Source organism: Agrilus planipennis, unplaced genomic scaffold (genome assembly GCF_000699045.2).
Source record: "Agrilus planipennis isolate EAB-ADULT unplaced genomic scaffold, Apla_2.0 scaffold211, whole genome shotgun sequence".
NCBI classification, from domain to species: domain Eukaryota; kingdom Metazoa; phylum Arthropoda; class Insecta; order Coleoptera; family Buprestidae; genus Agrilus; species Agrilus planipennis.
Window position 1 is genome coordinate 293,102 of NW_020438967.1, and position 17,393 is coordinate 310,494.

At 34.2% G+C, this 17,393-nt stretch overlaps 1 protein-coding gene across 1 annotated transcript in view; it reads right to left on the reverse strand.

Annotated features, from left to right (window-relative positions):
- Nucleotides 1–3,091: 3,091 nt before the first annotated feature.
- Nucleotides 3,092–17,393, reverse strand: part of LOC108738437 (L-2-hydroxyglutarate dehydrogenase, mitochondrial) — a 141,045-nt gene continuing 126,743 nt past the window's right edge. Inside the window, exons 3-4 of the mRNA XM_018471842.2 lie at nt 10,930–11,267; nt 3,092–3,571 (exon numbers count right to left, since the gene is read on the reverse strand). Of these exons, the coding sequence (XP_018327344.1) occupies nt 3,181–3,571; nt 10,930–11,267 (729 nt within the window). The 3' untranslated portion in view covers nt 3,092–3,180. The remainder of the gene's footprint in view (nt 3,572–10,929; nt 11,268–17,393) is intronic.

A 17,393-nucleotide genomic window follows, 5' to 3' on the forward strand; every position in this document is an offset into this window, starting at 1 on the left:
TGCCTGAAACATGTGTTAGGAGGATGTCAGAATAATTGAACTTGTAAAGAACGCTATGAAGTGGTCTATGAGAGCGAAAATGGGCTGAGTCGACTGAAAACAAGTTAAAGGAATAGAAGATCGTTTTTATCTTTATGGCAGTGAAAGGTGTGACAAAGGAAAGTAGGAGGGGGAGAATAGATGGGTTAATATAGATGAGTTAATAAATTTCAGAGATGTATAAAATAATTTGAGGTTTCAATAAAGCTTAACGATAACAACTGAAACTTGAAACAATTGTGAGAAGTAGTAACCTATAACAAATAGAGATGTAAAGTTCAAATGTTAAATTTAACTTTAAGAGGTGCGAGCCGATTTTTGGCAAGAAAACCTACCTTGATAACGATTTACACCGAAATGGAAGACGTAGATGTTAGTTTAATAAAAACTCTTTTCGAGCTCATATTTTGGTTTTGATTTTGGACGCACTCTAGTGTAACCGGAAGAAATGAAAATTTTTATATGAGTTCATAATTGTATAATGTATATATCAGTTTATGTGTTAAAAAAGATGTGTAATATTTAATGATGGTGATTACAATAATCGGTCATCAAGATTTACAACATCACGTCATTCCAGAATTATTTAAGTTAATTAAATGACTGTGACAACACACATAATTCAAAGTGGTATTGGAAACTGACATGAAGGTGTAATTTAATTAATATGATTCACTGTAGGTTGCAAATTTAAAATAAATACTTGCGTTTTGAATCAGTGACAGTTAATTTAATAATTTCATGCTTACTTTGAATACAGCTTTTAACTGGACAGCTTCAAGTATTATTATTTAATATGGAATGACTATGGACAACACATATTATACTAATAACAGCGTAGAGGGATGGAATCGTTGTCTGAACAGCATTATCAAAAAATTAACACTTTGTGGGGTACAACTATTTAATGAAGTAAAAATAAAACATACAGGTATTGGAAAGTTTTATGAGAAAAAGCCTAACAAGGTTTGATGACACGACCATTTTGAAAGGAATACAGAATACTAAAATACTAAAACAAACACCGCGGTATTTATAGGTACTACAATTTAGTAAAAATAAGAGGGGAATCTATGAATAATAATTCATATAATAACGTAGATTTGAGTATTTCTTAACTTAACTAAATTTTTAAAAAACTCATATACTAGTAGCATTATTCCAGCTAATTCAAACAAACCAAAAACAAACGAAACCGTATTTCATTCCTTTTTAAATAGACTCTTGAATTTTCCATTATCTGATTCTAATTTCATAAAGGAACTTAAATAATAAACATATTACAGTAAATGACTTCAAATCTTCCATCATAGATAGACTGTTAACTTCGAAACAATAAAAATTTTTTTGTGTGCTTTTATACAACCCTCTTAATAATACATCTTCAACTCAAAGCTGTTTACTTTTCTGTAAAATTCATTAACACCGTTAGACATATATTTAAACATGTATTAAGTAAATTTAATGTAACATTTATTGAAAACAATCAATGCAGTTTGAAATATTGGTTATTTAAATTTAAACCTAAAAAAGACAAATTAGAAAAAACGGACGGACAGGCAGACACACGAGTGTTCCTATAAGGGTTCCGTTTTTCATTCGGACGTACGGACCTCTAACCCAAAAACCAACTTAACATTGTAGTTAAAAAAAACATGTTCTCCCATACATTCAAATTGCAAATGTCAATTTGTATGCACAATATTGCTTTGTTGAAAGATTTACCACGTTATGTTCAGACCATAGACTTCTTATGAATTTTCCTATAATTTATAAGTAAAGAACTGTTTTCTGTATTGTTTTCAAAATTTTAGGTCCAGTAGTTTCGACGATAAGGGGGGATAGTCAATTTTCATCTATTTTCTTAAATAACTTTAAAGCTATTTATTTTACAATTATAGAAAATAGATATTTTAAAATTTTCGAATAATCTTGGTATAACATTGATTTGGCTATAGTGGACAACATTTTACACCATTTCAATAGTGGTGAAAGTGTATCAATGGTAAAACAGTATGAGACAGAACAAATTTAGACAAGTGAATAAAGTGCGCGGTAATTTCTCTACTTCGGGGCTATCTAACCTAACCATAGAAAACCGCGTGAGATAGAGTGAACAATAACATAAACTTGTGGAATCCTTAAATATGCTTTTTACTTTCGAGCATAGCTAAGTAGGATTGCCATATCAGAAGAATCATAAAAAGTAAATAAATAAATATTGCTGATCTAATCACCATCCAGACCCCACTTTAACTATATCGTTAAAAATAAGCAAACAGAGGCAATTCCATCCCCCCTCAAGTTGATGAGGAAACGTTGTTGTTTTCGGGAATCAAATCCGGGTACCTGGCCCTGAGTGGTCAGAGTATTGGTGCGGACAGAAAGTGTAGTACCACACAAACGGGATGAAAGCCAGTAAAGCCAACAGGTCAGTACTGACGAAATGATAGAAGACAATTCTGGTTTGACTATTCATGTCATTGCACGGCAAACAAGGATTCCGTATGATACGGCGTGGAAGATTTTAAGGGAGAATTCCCTGCAGACGTGCCATTATAGAAATGTTATATACCTATGACCGTGTTCGACACACCACACCTACCAGGATGTTTCGAATTGTACTGGAACTATCATGGTATGAAATAACTGACAGTACATCCCTTTGTTGTCCGTGTTTACGTACGAAACTGCACTACAGAAGGTAGCAACGCCGCAATTACATAATTACGCTAGATAATTCTGCTCATCATTGCCGAAGCAGTGGAAGCATTCGGTACAGTCGTTTACTTATGTTTATACAATTCACTTGATAGTGTGAGATGGCTCATTCTATTTGTTTTTCATGTATCTTCTTCTCCCTTAATTTTTCTGGAGTAGTGATAGTTATAGATAGTCCGATCGATACTAACTGAAGTTCACATTTGTTTGTTTAATGTGCTGGATCATTGAAAATATCAGTTTCTGTAATTCTTGCGGTATTCAATTATGCTTATTTAACGTTAATGTATGCAGGACACTAGCTGCCTATCTGCCGTAATAAATAGATATATAAAAATAAGGCATTTATTAAAAAAAAAAAGGGAAGACAAAAATTAGTTACATCCTTTTACATACAACGTATCTACATACATACATGTGTTATGCGTGCATCATACTGATATTGAATTCCTTTTCTACTCGTTCTTCTAACATTTTCGCTATAGCTAAGGAACTCGTAGCACCAGGGGACGGAGCATTTCTACAATGAAGTATTCTCGCACCTATTTCACTACCACCTTTATCAAAAACAAAATCATCCACTAAATTTCCATTTCTGTCTAGAGCTTGTGCTCTTACTCCAGCAGGACCAGGTTGAACATCTGCTGTGGTTAAAGAGGGAATAAACTTCTGTAAATCTCGTACTTGAAAGCTTGTTATTAGCGACTTCTTCATTTCTAATATACCAAAAGATATATATTTGAATGCCAACTTTTGGAAACCAGGATATAATAGAACTTCGAAAAGCTCCTTCAAATTAATGTCAGTCACTCTGAAAGAAAATAATCATTGAAATACACAAAAAAGTACCTACAATATAAATAAATAATGAGATCGTAATAAAAAAGTAAACAGATTATAGAGGCTACTACAGAAACTTCGTAACTTAAAAATTAAATTGTGTATGATAGACGAGATAATTATGTATTATAGGCGAGATTACCAGATTACCGTTCGCAAAGTCTGCAGACCTTTCTACTTTTTGGGTATGTATTATTTTGTCGTTATTAAGAGATTTCGATATGTAATAGTAACATATGTATTTCTCGTAAAATTTACAATTTCATATTTTCTTTTAAGCTAAATTATCTGTTCAAATGATACTTTGCTCGAAAGAGAATGTTGAAATTCGTGACAAAGTAGAATCGTTTACAAGAAATTGCTGCAAAGTATAAATTTCGTAACGTTTTTTTTTTTCGTCCGGAAAATTCCTTTACACGGCATTGAAAATATGAGTTTTTTTCTTTTTTTTTTAAATGTGTACTGATATCTTCTTTTTTAAATTCTCCACAACTAGCTGTTACTGTGTTTTGGTAGGAAAATTTGCTATTGTGCTAGCTGGCGTGTTTTCTCTCTTCCTTTGGCATGATATGAGCTGTGTTTGCGCAGTCAAGGTCCTTCGCAAGCTGTGGAAATTTTCCTGACGTATACTCTCCAAATAATATATTTTTCATACTTTCCTGTTTTTATTATTTTGTTCTAAATCGCTATAATGAATCCCTCAGTTTCTGAGAATATATTTCCTTTTTTTAACTACATATCAGAAGCTTCTTTATCTATGAATTCCCGCTGTTCAATTTTGAATGTTTCTTTCATATTTTTTTTTCTGGATTAAATCGTTAAGGTGTACCAGAGGTTAAATGGCGCAGATTGAATTATGTAAAGGACTATCAACACTTTTTGCCCTAAAATATGATCGCAGGTTAGTAACTTGTTTGTAATATACATTTTTAATATCAATTATTCCTCTTCCTCCTAACTGTCTTTTAATTGTAAACCTTTCAACAGCAAAGTATATGTGATGTATGTTGTATTTGTTACACGTGATTCTCGTAAGCCTATTAAGTGACTCTTAATTGGTGTCAGACTAACAAATTATTCCACAGGAATCAGTTAGTACCGGTACAGAATATGATAATAGTTTTCACTTTGTTCCTAGCTGATAGGAGTGTTTTAACTGTTTTGGATAGTTGTGTATTTGTTAGCTAAATCTGATTTAATTTCAGTATGCTCTATATTTCGGCTTTGATTTTAGCTCAAATTTTTATAAGTTTCATGTTCATCAAGACAAGATTATATGCATTTGTTGTTCTAAATTGTATGGTGGTTGCATTTTCCGTAATTTCAATAAACAGTGTAACTGCTGCTGGAGGCACTAAGTAGCTTGATGACATCCACAATATATTACTTATAATTGTTTAACTAATCCTACCAATTACACAGTTTACACATTAGAACCATATAGAGATTCAATGAATAACCGCGTGATATAGTTATTTATGGACTGGTGACGCATTCAGCTTCTGTTTTAAGATTAAGTGTTGTGCTCCACTTTTGCTTTATGTGTTGGAGGAAATTACTTATTTTATCACCACCTATTTTAAGTAGATGAAGTAAACAAGAGTATGGAACACCATCAATGTCTTTTTTGGTAGTCAATATAGATATAATATAAATTTCTATTTTGCCGTCTACATTGTGTGTGTACTTCTGAGTGTATAAGAAACTGTTCTTTAGAACATCTACCTCCTTTGTGCCACCCCTTTTATTGCTCTGCCGTTGTTTTATTTTGATATATGTCCGTATATTTTTTTTGATTATTGACGTAAGAAATTTATATATTATTGGTAAGCATGTGATTAGGCGGTATTTAGCAGCGTTTCATTGTCTTTTGGTTTAAGATAAGTAATGCCTTCTGTTAAAAAAATTGGAGTTATGTCTGGATTCCTACTGTAAGAGTTAAATATGCCAGTAAGATATGCATGTGTGTAACAGTAATGTTTTCATCCAAAAGTTTTGTAATTTATTAGATTCAGACGTTTTCCAGTTGTGACCATCATTTAGCGTAATGTCTATTTCAGGCACTGGCATTACACTACAAATAGACTGTCCCATTTGTGCAGCAAAAGGGACTCCTTCTTGTTTATAAGTTTTTACAAACTGAAGCTCACATTTGAAGGCGCTTTAAGTGATAGTGGCTTGTTTAACTTCCGTGATTAATCACTGCCGGGCTGGTTTGCCTGTACTGTCAAATACGTTTCTTTAGAAAACGGTGAACTTTCCGACCAGCAAACATTTACTTAATTTTCTTGTTTTTGTCTTATAGCCTCCTGCAAATTTGTACTTATTTCAGAAACACTCTCTATAAACGATTAAATCCAAACGTAACCGTAAAGAAACATTGCATAAAAGTATAAATAAATTTTTGTTTGAGTAAAGGTTGTTTAAAGTATTTGAAGAAACGTAGACGGTGTTGTTTATTTCCAGGTTGTGTAAATGCTTTCAAAGTACTATATTCACTTCAGAAATCCTTTCTCTTGTACTTTTAAATTCTTTTTATATTATTTTCAAATTCTTTAAAGAAATTTTAAAGACTTTTGGATCATTAAGAGTCCTATTTAAAATAGAAGTTCAAGAACCAGTGAGGTCGTAATTGTAAGTAGCCGTTATGCTCCTAGCTTTTTGTATTTTGTACAATAAATATTGTCACATGTATGCAGGCAACACAACACACATAGAGACAAAGAAGACTAGGCTTCTAGACGGCATATACCAGAAAGTTCTAGAAAACGTGAAATCTTTATAAATAGTTGTCGCCAAATGTGGTAGTAGTACGAGTCGATTCAAAGCGAAGAAGTGACAAAGTGTTCACGTAGTGGTGAATTGATAATTAATTAATAATAGAAGTGTTAATTAGACAGCAAATAGTTAAATAAAAGTACTAGTATTGTGTGACGGAGCTTAAATACGTGATATTTGGTGTCAGGTGTGGGGCTAATGAAAACTGAATGGGATTGGAAACGAAGGAGGAATATTTTGAATTGGCTACAAGAAATCCTAACAAGTAATACATCGCTGCAAAGCTCTCGAAGAGAGAAGAAAGAATCTGGCTTCATTGGAGAATCCTTCGAAGTTTCTAGAAGTGTTTCTACCGATCGTGACTTACCCCAACATGTATTGATGGAAAACTCTCGAATAAAGAAGAATAAATTTCATACCAGTTACAACCAGAAGGTAAAATGGTGGAATATATAAAAGCACTAATGGCAATGATGGCAAAAATGACTCAAAAAATGGAAAAGGAACAAAAAGAAATGACACAAAAATGGAAAAAGGACAAGAAGAAATGACACAAAAAATGGAAAAAGGACAAGAAGAAATGACACAAAAAATGGAAAAAGGACAAGAAGAAATGAAAAAGAAAAAGGAAGCAGTACAAAATCATATGAAAATAGGACAAGAATAATTGCAAGCTCAAGAAGAAACGAAAAAAGGACAGGAAGAAATGAAAGAAGATTTGAAAGCAGCACAGGAACAAATGAAGCAGAAACGGAAGCAATACAGGAAGCAGTAAATACGAGAATGGGAGACAAGAAATATAATGTTAGAAATGAAGTGGATAAGAAGATAGAAGAGAGGAAAATCAAGATTGAAAAGAAGATAGAAAAAGAGGAAATCATAATGGAAAAGCAGATAGAAGAAATGAGAGAAGCAGTGAGAGAAGAAATTGAAAGGCTAAGACTACCCTCTATTGCACGACCTGACGATTCCGGTGTAAAACCATCAAAAATTACACCTCCAACTTTTGATTGAAAGATCTCGTGACCTGTTTAACTGAAGCAATTTGGAGCAGCGGCAAACGAAACTCTTCTACAGTTTGAGTTTCATGTGGGGCGTTTCGTAAGAATAGTCTGCCACTCAGGAAATCGTAGACCAATTGGCAGTTGAAACATTCATCAACGAAGTTTAGGACAATGAACTACAGCAAGTCCTCAAATTAGCACGCCACAAGACTCCACTATCACATGCTCTGGAGTTTGAAGCGGTGAAACAAGCCAACAAAGGTCATGTACGAGCGCGACAAAAAGAAATCGACGATCAGCTCATAACAAAAGAAGGTGTTATGTCGCTCATTATGATATGCGTAATGTCAAGAAAACACTGATAGAAAGCCAGGAAAATGGAACCAAAAGTGTTGGGAATGTGGAAGAACTGGTCGTTTTGCACGAGACTTCAATAACTACAGTGGTCGTCTGAAGTGTTTAAAAAATAGGGCACATAAGTGGATAATGGGGCACAAATCGGTTCACCCATACCAAGCCCCCGAAGAAGTCATCTTTTTAACACTGGACGGCGCTAACTCATTATTTATAGAAAGCTCTATAAACCAGCATAATGTTAGAATGGTTATTGGTACAGGGGCATCTAATACCATCGTTCGCCCTGATGTGGTATCGGAATGGGGGATCCGACCTTTGGTCAGGAGACTAAAGCTACCGGGGAGACTTCACCGATCCATGGTGAGTGCAATATCAAAATTAGAATTAGAAATTCGATCTTATACAGTTGGATATTGATCGCAGACATAGTAGATGATGTCATCATTGGATTGGATCTTCTTCAAGAACATGAAATCTGAACACTTCTTCAATGCACATCAGTAGAGAAGAGATAGTAATGTCAAATCCTAAGACGATGCTCACTGTATACAAAGTGATCGTCGAGGAAGATTAAGTACTACCAAGTAACTCCTAGAGCATTGTAAAAGTCTGAATAGATGACGACATCGGCGGATTAGAGAGGGTAGTCGAACCGAGCAACCACAACATGGCTCAGAAAGCATTATTGGACAGACGTACGCTTGTAAGAATTGGAACATCGATACCTGTTAGAATAGCCAATTTGAAATATTTCAAGCAGAAGATCTGCAGAGGTGCAGAGTTGGGTGTATTTCAACAAGTCAAACAATTGGAAGAACTTTTTGACCATTTTCTATACATCTTTGCTCTGTCAGATCAAGACCTTGGTAGGACCAACTTAACATATCACCGCATCAACACTGGAACAGCAAGGCCCATCAAACAACCACCTAGAAAAGTCCTTTGGGCAAAAGGAGTCAATAATCTTATACAAGATATGCATAAGCAATGGGTAATAGAACCATCTTAAAATTCATGGGCTTCCGCTATAGTGTTGGTACGCAAGAAAGATGCTTCCACGAGATTTTATGTGGTCCAAGTTAAGAGACGTATTGCTGAAGGATAGCTACTCATTAGCCCGAGTCTACGACACACTAGACAGTCTAGCTGGAATCGTATGGTTTTCAACTCCGGATTTGAAAAGCGGATACTGGCAAGTGGATATGCATCTGCAAGATAAGAAGACTGCCTTGACAACGGGAAATGGTCCATGGTCGTTAAATGTAATGCCTTTTGGATTGTGCAATACACCAGCCACATTCAAAAGACTCATGGACACTGTATTACAAGGGTTTAACTGGAATATCTGTTTGGTTTACCTAGATGACACCATAATACTAGAAATAACTTTCGATGACCACCTCCTAAACGTGACTAAAGTATTCAAGAAATTAACAGCCGCAAGATTGAAGTTAAGACTCAAGAAATGCATCCTGTTTGGAAGAGAAGTGAAATAACTAGGCCATGTTATAACACCAGGAGGAATAAGGTCCGACCCCGATAAAACGGATGCAGTAAGAAGTTGACCCATACCGAAGGATCGTCACGAACATAGAAGTTTTCTGGGACTGCTCCTACTACCGAAGATTCATACGAGGATTTGCCGATATAGCTCGACCACTACACAGATTTAAAAAAGATGGAGTTTTATTCCATTGGACACCCGAATGTCAAAAAGCATTTGAACATCTGCAGATTACCCTCTCTGGAACGCCAGTACTGTCGTAAAACATAGCAAACCCTTAATCGTTGATGCCGACGCTGGTAATGTAGGTGACGTGTTATCCCAAGTACAAGATGGAAAGTAAAGGTCATCGAGTACTTTAGTAAAACACTCTCGAAACCAGAACGAAATTATTTTATCACCCCTCGAGAGTTACTGGCTGTGGATAAGACCCTTGAACATTTCCACAAATAGCTGTATGGACGGAAGTTCCTTTTAAGAACGGATCACGCTTCTCTAAAGTGGATACTACAATTCAAGAACCCAGAAGGACAGATTGCACGATGGTTACAACGAATTCGAGAATATGAGTTTAATATCGAGCACCGTCCAGGCAAACATTACGACAACGCAGATGCACTATCGCAGAGACCTTGCGTGGAAAACGGCAAACATTGCTCACCTACGGAAAAGAAGATATAGCTGGCATCAACCTATTGTAATCTAACCACCGTTTAACATGAGAGATTCTTTGAAGAAAAGGAATTATTCGAAGAACAGAGGTAGGACGAAAAAAGTGACTAAATAATGAGATGGAAAATGGCTGCAACCTTAAGACTATCATGGGGAGATGTAATGGACCTTGTTGGAGCATACGTAATTCTAAAATGTAGCATTGTACTACAGATGGCCTTTACCGCGCCATTTGTGGTATTTTCTAAAACGCACTGTAAAGACAGCAGGTAAAAGTTGGTCTGTGTTCTGTCGGAACTGTCTGCGACGCGCTGATGAGATCCAAAAAGATCGAAATCGCATTCCGCGTCTGGCAGTTTCGACAGAATAAAGACCACTCCGAATTATTTTATTTAGATAAAGGGACATTTACTAATCTAAAAAGCTCGAAAATTACCGAATAATGGTCGAAACAATTGTCAGATTGATAATAAATTTTTGTGAAAGTGAGTCTTTTTCTGTGATATTATGTCCTTTCACACCAGCTGCACCATCGAATCTTTAAAATAGATACTAATTGCCAGAAATTTTGTTTCAGATTAATGCAGTCGGGAGTATCGCACTTACAGCTAACACATAATAATAAAGTTCGAAAGTCATTTCTCACGTAGCTACGTAGGTACGTATCCCACTGTTGGTCACGAAAAAATTTAAATGGAAGGGAAAAACCAACAATCAAGATACTTAATATAAAAAACCGATAGCTAACGATAAGACAAAACACATTTAACGTAAACACAATGTCTTTTCTCCTGTGTCCACAACAGCATTAGTTATACCGAAATAGTTGTCGTGTTTATAAAATAAAAGGTGTACTGGAAATGTAAAACTTACTACTTTGTTTTACTTCAAAATTTAAATTATTATTGTTTTTTAATTATCCAATCATGGGAGAAAAAATTATAAGCTTTTAAAATTATTGTCGAGTTAATCGGTCGTTATAATAATGATATTCGAAATTAATTACATACTTACTTATAACCTTCTCTTTTAAATGCAAGTACAGCATTTGGTCCTAACCACATGTCACCATTCATTCTTGGAGTAAAATGTACACCTAAAAATGGAAACTTAGGATCAGGCACTGGGTAAATATTGCCCTTCACAAGATTAGCTTTTGACTTAGTCAATAGTAAATATTCGCCTCTAAAGGGGCATATCATTGGATCTGGAGAACATCCAGACATTTTTGCTACATGATCTGAGTAAAGACCAGCACATGTCAGGGCGTATTTGGTAGCAACTTGGCGATTATCTGCAGATGTAATTAATACTGGATAGTTAGGATCGTTATTTTCTTTAAATCCATTAACCTGTAAATAACAATTTGAAAAAAAGTGTAGTTGTAAAAGTATATACATAGACATGGAATTTGAAGAGGAAATTTTTACCTTTTTATTAGAAATATTATTTACTACTGCAAATTAAAATACATTGTGCCCAGAAATTATTACAAAGACAAATAGAAAACGTATGGCCTAGTTATTACTCCACAAAAATGTGTAGAAATCAAATGTATTTTCTGGGACAAAAGAAAGAACCTGTTGCACTTAACTATAAATTATCCAATTTCAAGAACAATACAACAACAGTATCCTTACATTTGTTGTTCATTATTGAGCAAGTAATTCTTCAAACTGCATTGACCAGCTGCAGAACAATGTTAATCCCAACAATAAAACGAATGTTAAGCGTACTGTGATTGCATTTCTAATTTTTTTGTAGTATTCTAATAGATACAAATGATAAGTTAAAATAAATCTTTACAAATACGTGTTTTTGTCAGGATTAATATAGACACGCAGTATGTACACAAAGGATGTATAGACACTTTATTACCTTGATTCAGTTTAAATTTCACAACCCTTTTCAGAAGTAAGCAAAGAACTTAAAAAAAGTTTCTTCAGTCAAAGACATATTTATGACTACTTCTTCGAAGTAAGGCCGCGTATAGCCTTTTGGAAAATTCTTACAACTCGCTCCAAGTCCACTGAGGGTATATAAACCCCTTGAAAAGAGAAAATTGGAGAATACCATACACTAACACGTTTTGTACTACTGTTATCGTTACGGTCTCGTATAAATCATTTCTAATTTGTAAAAGCAATAATATTAATTAGATTAAGTTAGGAATACGAAGTGAATTGATATGTATCGTTTATTTAAATAAAGTAATATTAAGGACTTATCTTCGGGGAAGTTTGATAGGATCCACCTCGTATATAGATTATAGACGATACTTATCGTAGTAATATTAAGCCTTATATCTTATCCATCATCATATGCAACTATTTTCTGGCTAAAACATAGTATATGCTGTATTAACTTTTGTCTGGTCTAAAATACATATTTTATTCTTTATCTTCTTAATGCACGGATAGCCTCCCAAACTTTTTATTGTCTTTCGCTCTTAAGTTATGAGTTCATCCCTTTTTAGGTAAGGATGCTGACAACAAAAGGTATTGTAGCGAGCACGAGTGTATTTGTAAATGTGTGAGTCGTACCTGCGTTTTGGAAAAGCGGTTGGGCTGTTCAGGGAGAAGATAAACTATCCGGATGTTTCCAGAAGGTCCCAGTAAGTAAACAAAAGAGTATTTAAAGGAAGAGACGATAGCCGAGAGGAGAAGAAATAAATTGGCCGTTGCAGAAGTGAATCCAGAAATAAAGTGACAGTGATAGAAGTGAAATACATACCGCAGTAAATAGTTATAAATCAACAGTAGTGTGAATAAATAGAATAATTCATAACCCATAACCACTAATTCTTCAATAATTAGTGTAAATAAATAGTTTTTGTCGTTATCAGCATTAGAAGTTAATTTTGTTAAACCCACGAACATTACAGTACTAACATGTTGATAATTCATCTAACCCTTTTTAAACTCTACATCATTGTTTATTTTTTTTTATTATTAGATATAATTTATCGTTCCCTCTGAGATAGGAAATAATGTGTTCCTTTTTCTTCCTATATTAATTAACCCTTTAGTCTAGACATAAATTTTAGCAAAGATACTCATAAAATTAAGTAATAAATGTATTCTTTGGTAAAGCATTACAATTAAGATTAACAAAAAGATCATAAAACAGCGAGATAACAGATATGTACAGAAGAAGCTGTTTTGTGACAATGATTTATATTCAATACTTACTGAGACTATTCCAGTCCTTACATTTAACTAGAGACATTCTATTAAACTTAGTTAAGGTGTAAACTAATAGGCCAGATTCGTAAATGTTTTAAACTACTTTTAATATAAAATTAAACTTAATAAGTTTACTTAATTCAAACAAAGGTAAACTAATGAAGTCGACATACTCAACAGGATTCATCATCATCATAAGGTCGTCAGTCCTAAGACTGGTGGGCACGCACTTCCACTCTTCCCTATTCTGAGCTAATCTTCACACATTTTTCTAAAACTGGAACATCCACACCTTTAACTATTTGCTAATTTCTAACCTTTTCTTTTCCGCCGCGCCCACCGTCCATGTTTCGCACCCGAACACCTTTAACAACCTTTTTCGAATTTCTAAATTAACCGTTCGCGAGCATAAAAATGGCTTTATTGAAGGCTACTCGACGCTGCGCTATCCTCTGCTTTATATCTCTACTACTCCTTCCGTCCTGAGTTATCTGACTTTCTAGATACCTAAAACTGGCCATTTCTTCTAATTTTTCGTCTCCTATCTTTATATTCGCTCTTTCCCTACATTTTTTCCCATGCATACCAGTATTTTTGTTTTACTTTTATTTATTTTCATACAGTACTGTTTTGTCAGTACCGCATCCATTTTATTTAAAACTATCTCTAACTCCTCCTTGCTAGATGCTAATACTGCTATATCATCTGCAAATCTAAGCGTACTAATATTTGGCCCCTGTATATCTATTCCTACAGTTATACTGTCTTTAATGATGTTGACCGCGTCTTCTATGTGTAGATTAAAAAGTAGCGGTGACAATGTGCATCCTTGTCTTACATCCTTCCTAATATTTACTTCTCTACGTTGCAGCCCCAGCTCTATAAATGCCTGTTGCTTTTTATACAAACTAAGTATCACTCTTCTATCTTTGTAATTCATCCCTACTTTTTAAATATGGGTCATTGTCAAATTTTGCGCAGGTAAACGAGTCCCTCAACATTATTTATTTTTTTGTTATTAATAATGTCAAAATCCTTAACGAATTATATATCAAATACAAAATACATCGCTATAGCGAACATCCATTATTGGAATAAAGACTCAAGTTTCGATATTTTTCAATTTTTTTCAATTAACAAAATGGTCATTAGTGGTAACAGAAAGGTTTTCCTTACAAATTGTACCTGTCCCATGTAGCATTCCGTTACAATAAGCATCATATAAATGCATTTTCTACTATAGTAACCCTCTTAATATAAATTATAATCGTAAACAGAGTATTATAAATATTCAATAAAATGTTTTAAAATCAGTCAGTATTAAAATTTAGTTTTTAAATAATTTTCTAAACATTGTCCCACATACTATCTGGAACCGGCTGGTTCACTATGTTACTAACTAATTCACGACTCAAAATGAAGATGGCGCTGTTTTGGACACTGTTTTATTTTGGGCGAAATGTCTGCATTCGTCGTGGGAGTTCGTTAGGTTGGGGGGAGGGGTATGTCGCTCGACAGTCGACCGCAAGGTGTTGAACGTGCTGCGTGTTTAAATTGCCCGTCCACCTTGTTACCTACCTATTCACATAAGTAAATGAATATTTTTTCATTAGTTTACGTTCAGTTTATTGTCTGAGGGGTAAATGTGTTAAATGTGAACGAAATATTTTACTTTACGCTTTATTTTTTGACTTGTGTATAATGGAATGTAAAATTTACCACTCTGTTACTACGCAACTCTGTTACTAATTTATGATATTATACAGTATTATGTTCCAGTTAGCTGTTAATATATAGATATTTGGAGGACTTAAGTAGAATTTAAGGTATTTTAATATTCAATAAGTAACAGAGTTGTTTAAGAGTTTAGATTAATGATTGTTAAACTTAACAAAAGACTGTTATGATTCTAATTATATGTAAAAGATATAAGACTGTTTAATATGAATACCAAAATATTTGCTACTGACTTGTTTAATTTCATAATAAAAGGTAAAACTAATTGGTAACAAAGTTGTATTTTTTTTACACCCTGATCCATTAAATGTGGAATAAATCTTAAATTATTGGTTGAACATCGCGACCAGCTATAATAGATGATAATGCAGTTGTTTTAACGGACACGGACATAGAAAAAAGTAAAATCTAAACATATATTTTTTTCAAAAAAAATATGATATTAAGTTAAATTTACCTGCGCAAAATTTGACAATGACCCATATATTTAACATCTTATCCCATTTAACATTGTCAAAAGCTTTTTCTAAATCCTATGTACGCACTCTTACCTTTTTCTATCGGTTTCTCTATTGTTACCCGTAAAGTTAGAGTGGCCTCCTGCGTTCCTCTATTTCTTCTAAACCCAAATTGATCTTCCTCTTATAGTTCTTCTGCCTTTTTTTCCCTCCTCCTCTGTGCAATTCTAGTTAAGATTTTTGACGCATGGGAAGTTATGCTAATTGTTCTAAATGTTTCGCACCTATCCGCGCCTCTCTTTTTAGGTAATGAAATATGTAGTTTTAACATGACAATATAGGGCTTGGTTAGGGTGAGCCAACTTACTCCCCATATAGCTGACTGATTTTAGTCTTTCGACTGCCGTTTATTTCCGCCGGAAAGTCGTGTCTTGCTAGGTGACCTGTTATTCACAATTCCAGCAGTTGGGATATCCATATTTCTAACATTTTGGATTTCGTTCCCGTCGGGTGTTTTTGAAACAAATAGCAAGCTCAGGAGGGTATCAACTAGACGCAATAAGAATTTGCATGGTGAGTACAGCAGCGTGATTAAAAGACAAATATTTTTTGAAAAGATATTAAGCTAAAATCCAAAGTAGGTCCGGGGCGTGAACCGGCAACCTAGGTCTGTACTAATGCATCAAATTGAGAAAAGGACTCATGAGCTACAACGTTTGAGAACGCCAAAAATAGCGCTTTTCTATCGGCTAAAATGAATATCTACACATAATGACCTATTACGGTATAAATGAATTAATGACAACATTTGTTCATTCTTTGTAGTATGCAGCACTATTTAAATTATACATCAGCATGTGAATAAATTTGAGTCCCGCTTTTGACGATGCATCAGAATTATTTCTGAATCGAGCAAAAAGGTTCGACTATACACCATTTCGTGAAACAACATTTTTCCGTAAACAACACTCTTTGAAATCAATTAGGCTCTGCAGTACTTTCTTGTCGAAGCCACTAATATAATTCCACTTGCAGCTGAAAAATCAGTTTCCTGCAAGGCTTGTATTTGCTGTATAGTAAATGATAAGGATGCAGCAATTGCCCCTTTAGTATTTGTCACATTGTCCCACGAGAGAAATCAACATTGCGTACCATTTCGCGTACACTACCTTGGGGTTGTCTTATCTGAATATCAAGTTGTGTATCTTCTTAGATGGTTCGGGAGGCGACACTCACGACGCGCTAATGTAAGATGTGTATCTTGCGATTACTGTGCAATTTAATTGTTGCATTAACAAGGGCAAATTGACCTACCATCGACTGATTAAATACATCAAGGTTACAACGATAAAAGAACAAATAGCTACTAATAGTCCAGGCAATATGCCCGGGTGAGTGGGAAAAATTATTCGGATTAAATTTTTCTATGCAGTTTTATACGGAAGATTCTCCTGAATACAACGATATAGGTTGTTTGGCGTTTGTTAATGAGAAGTGTTATTTAATAAAACGCACAATTAACTATAAGATATACTTTCATAAAATATTCGCTCAGGTTGACAGGTTGATTTTAGATCTAGTTTATAGTTGTAGAACTGCAGAGGAACTAACTGTACTCTTGAAAACTAGGTATTAGCAAGACTTAAAAGGAGGAGTTAATTGTTAGAAACAAAGATAAGGGAGGATATATAAGAGGTTAAACTAAGGTAGGGAACCAATAAGTTACTAGTGAAATCTGGAAATGACGTTTAGAAGAAATACTGAGAAGTTAAGTTTGAACCCAAATAACCGAAGAGACCCATCATAAAATAGCAATTAAGAAAAGTAAGGATTATAGATGTCATGCAGTTAGTATACTGGGTTGAAATGTTATTAAGAGATTATAGGAAAGTACGAAGGCAATTAAATAGTCGTTTAAGAGAAGAATAGATACAGAGCAGGTAAAGCGTAAGTATAGAAATAGAAATATTTACACAACAATAATATAACACAATGAAATTTACAATGATAACAATACACAAAGACATTTACAAAATAAACATATATACATACACACCAAATTTAACTTTACACAAACACAAGACAATATCGCCACAAA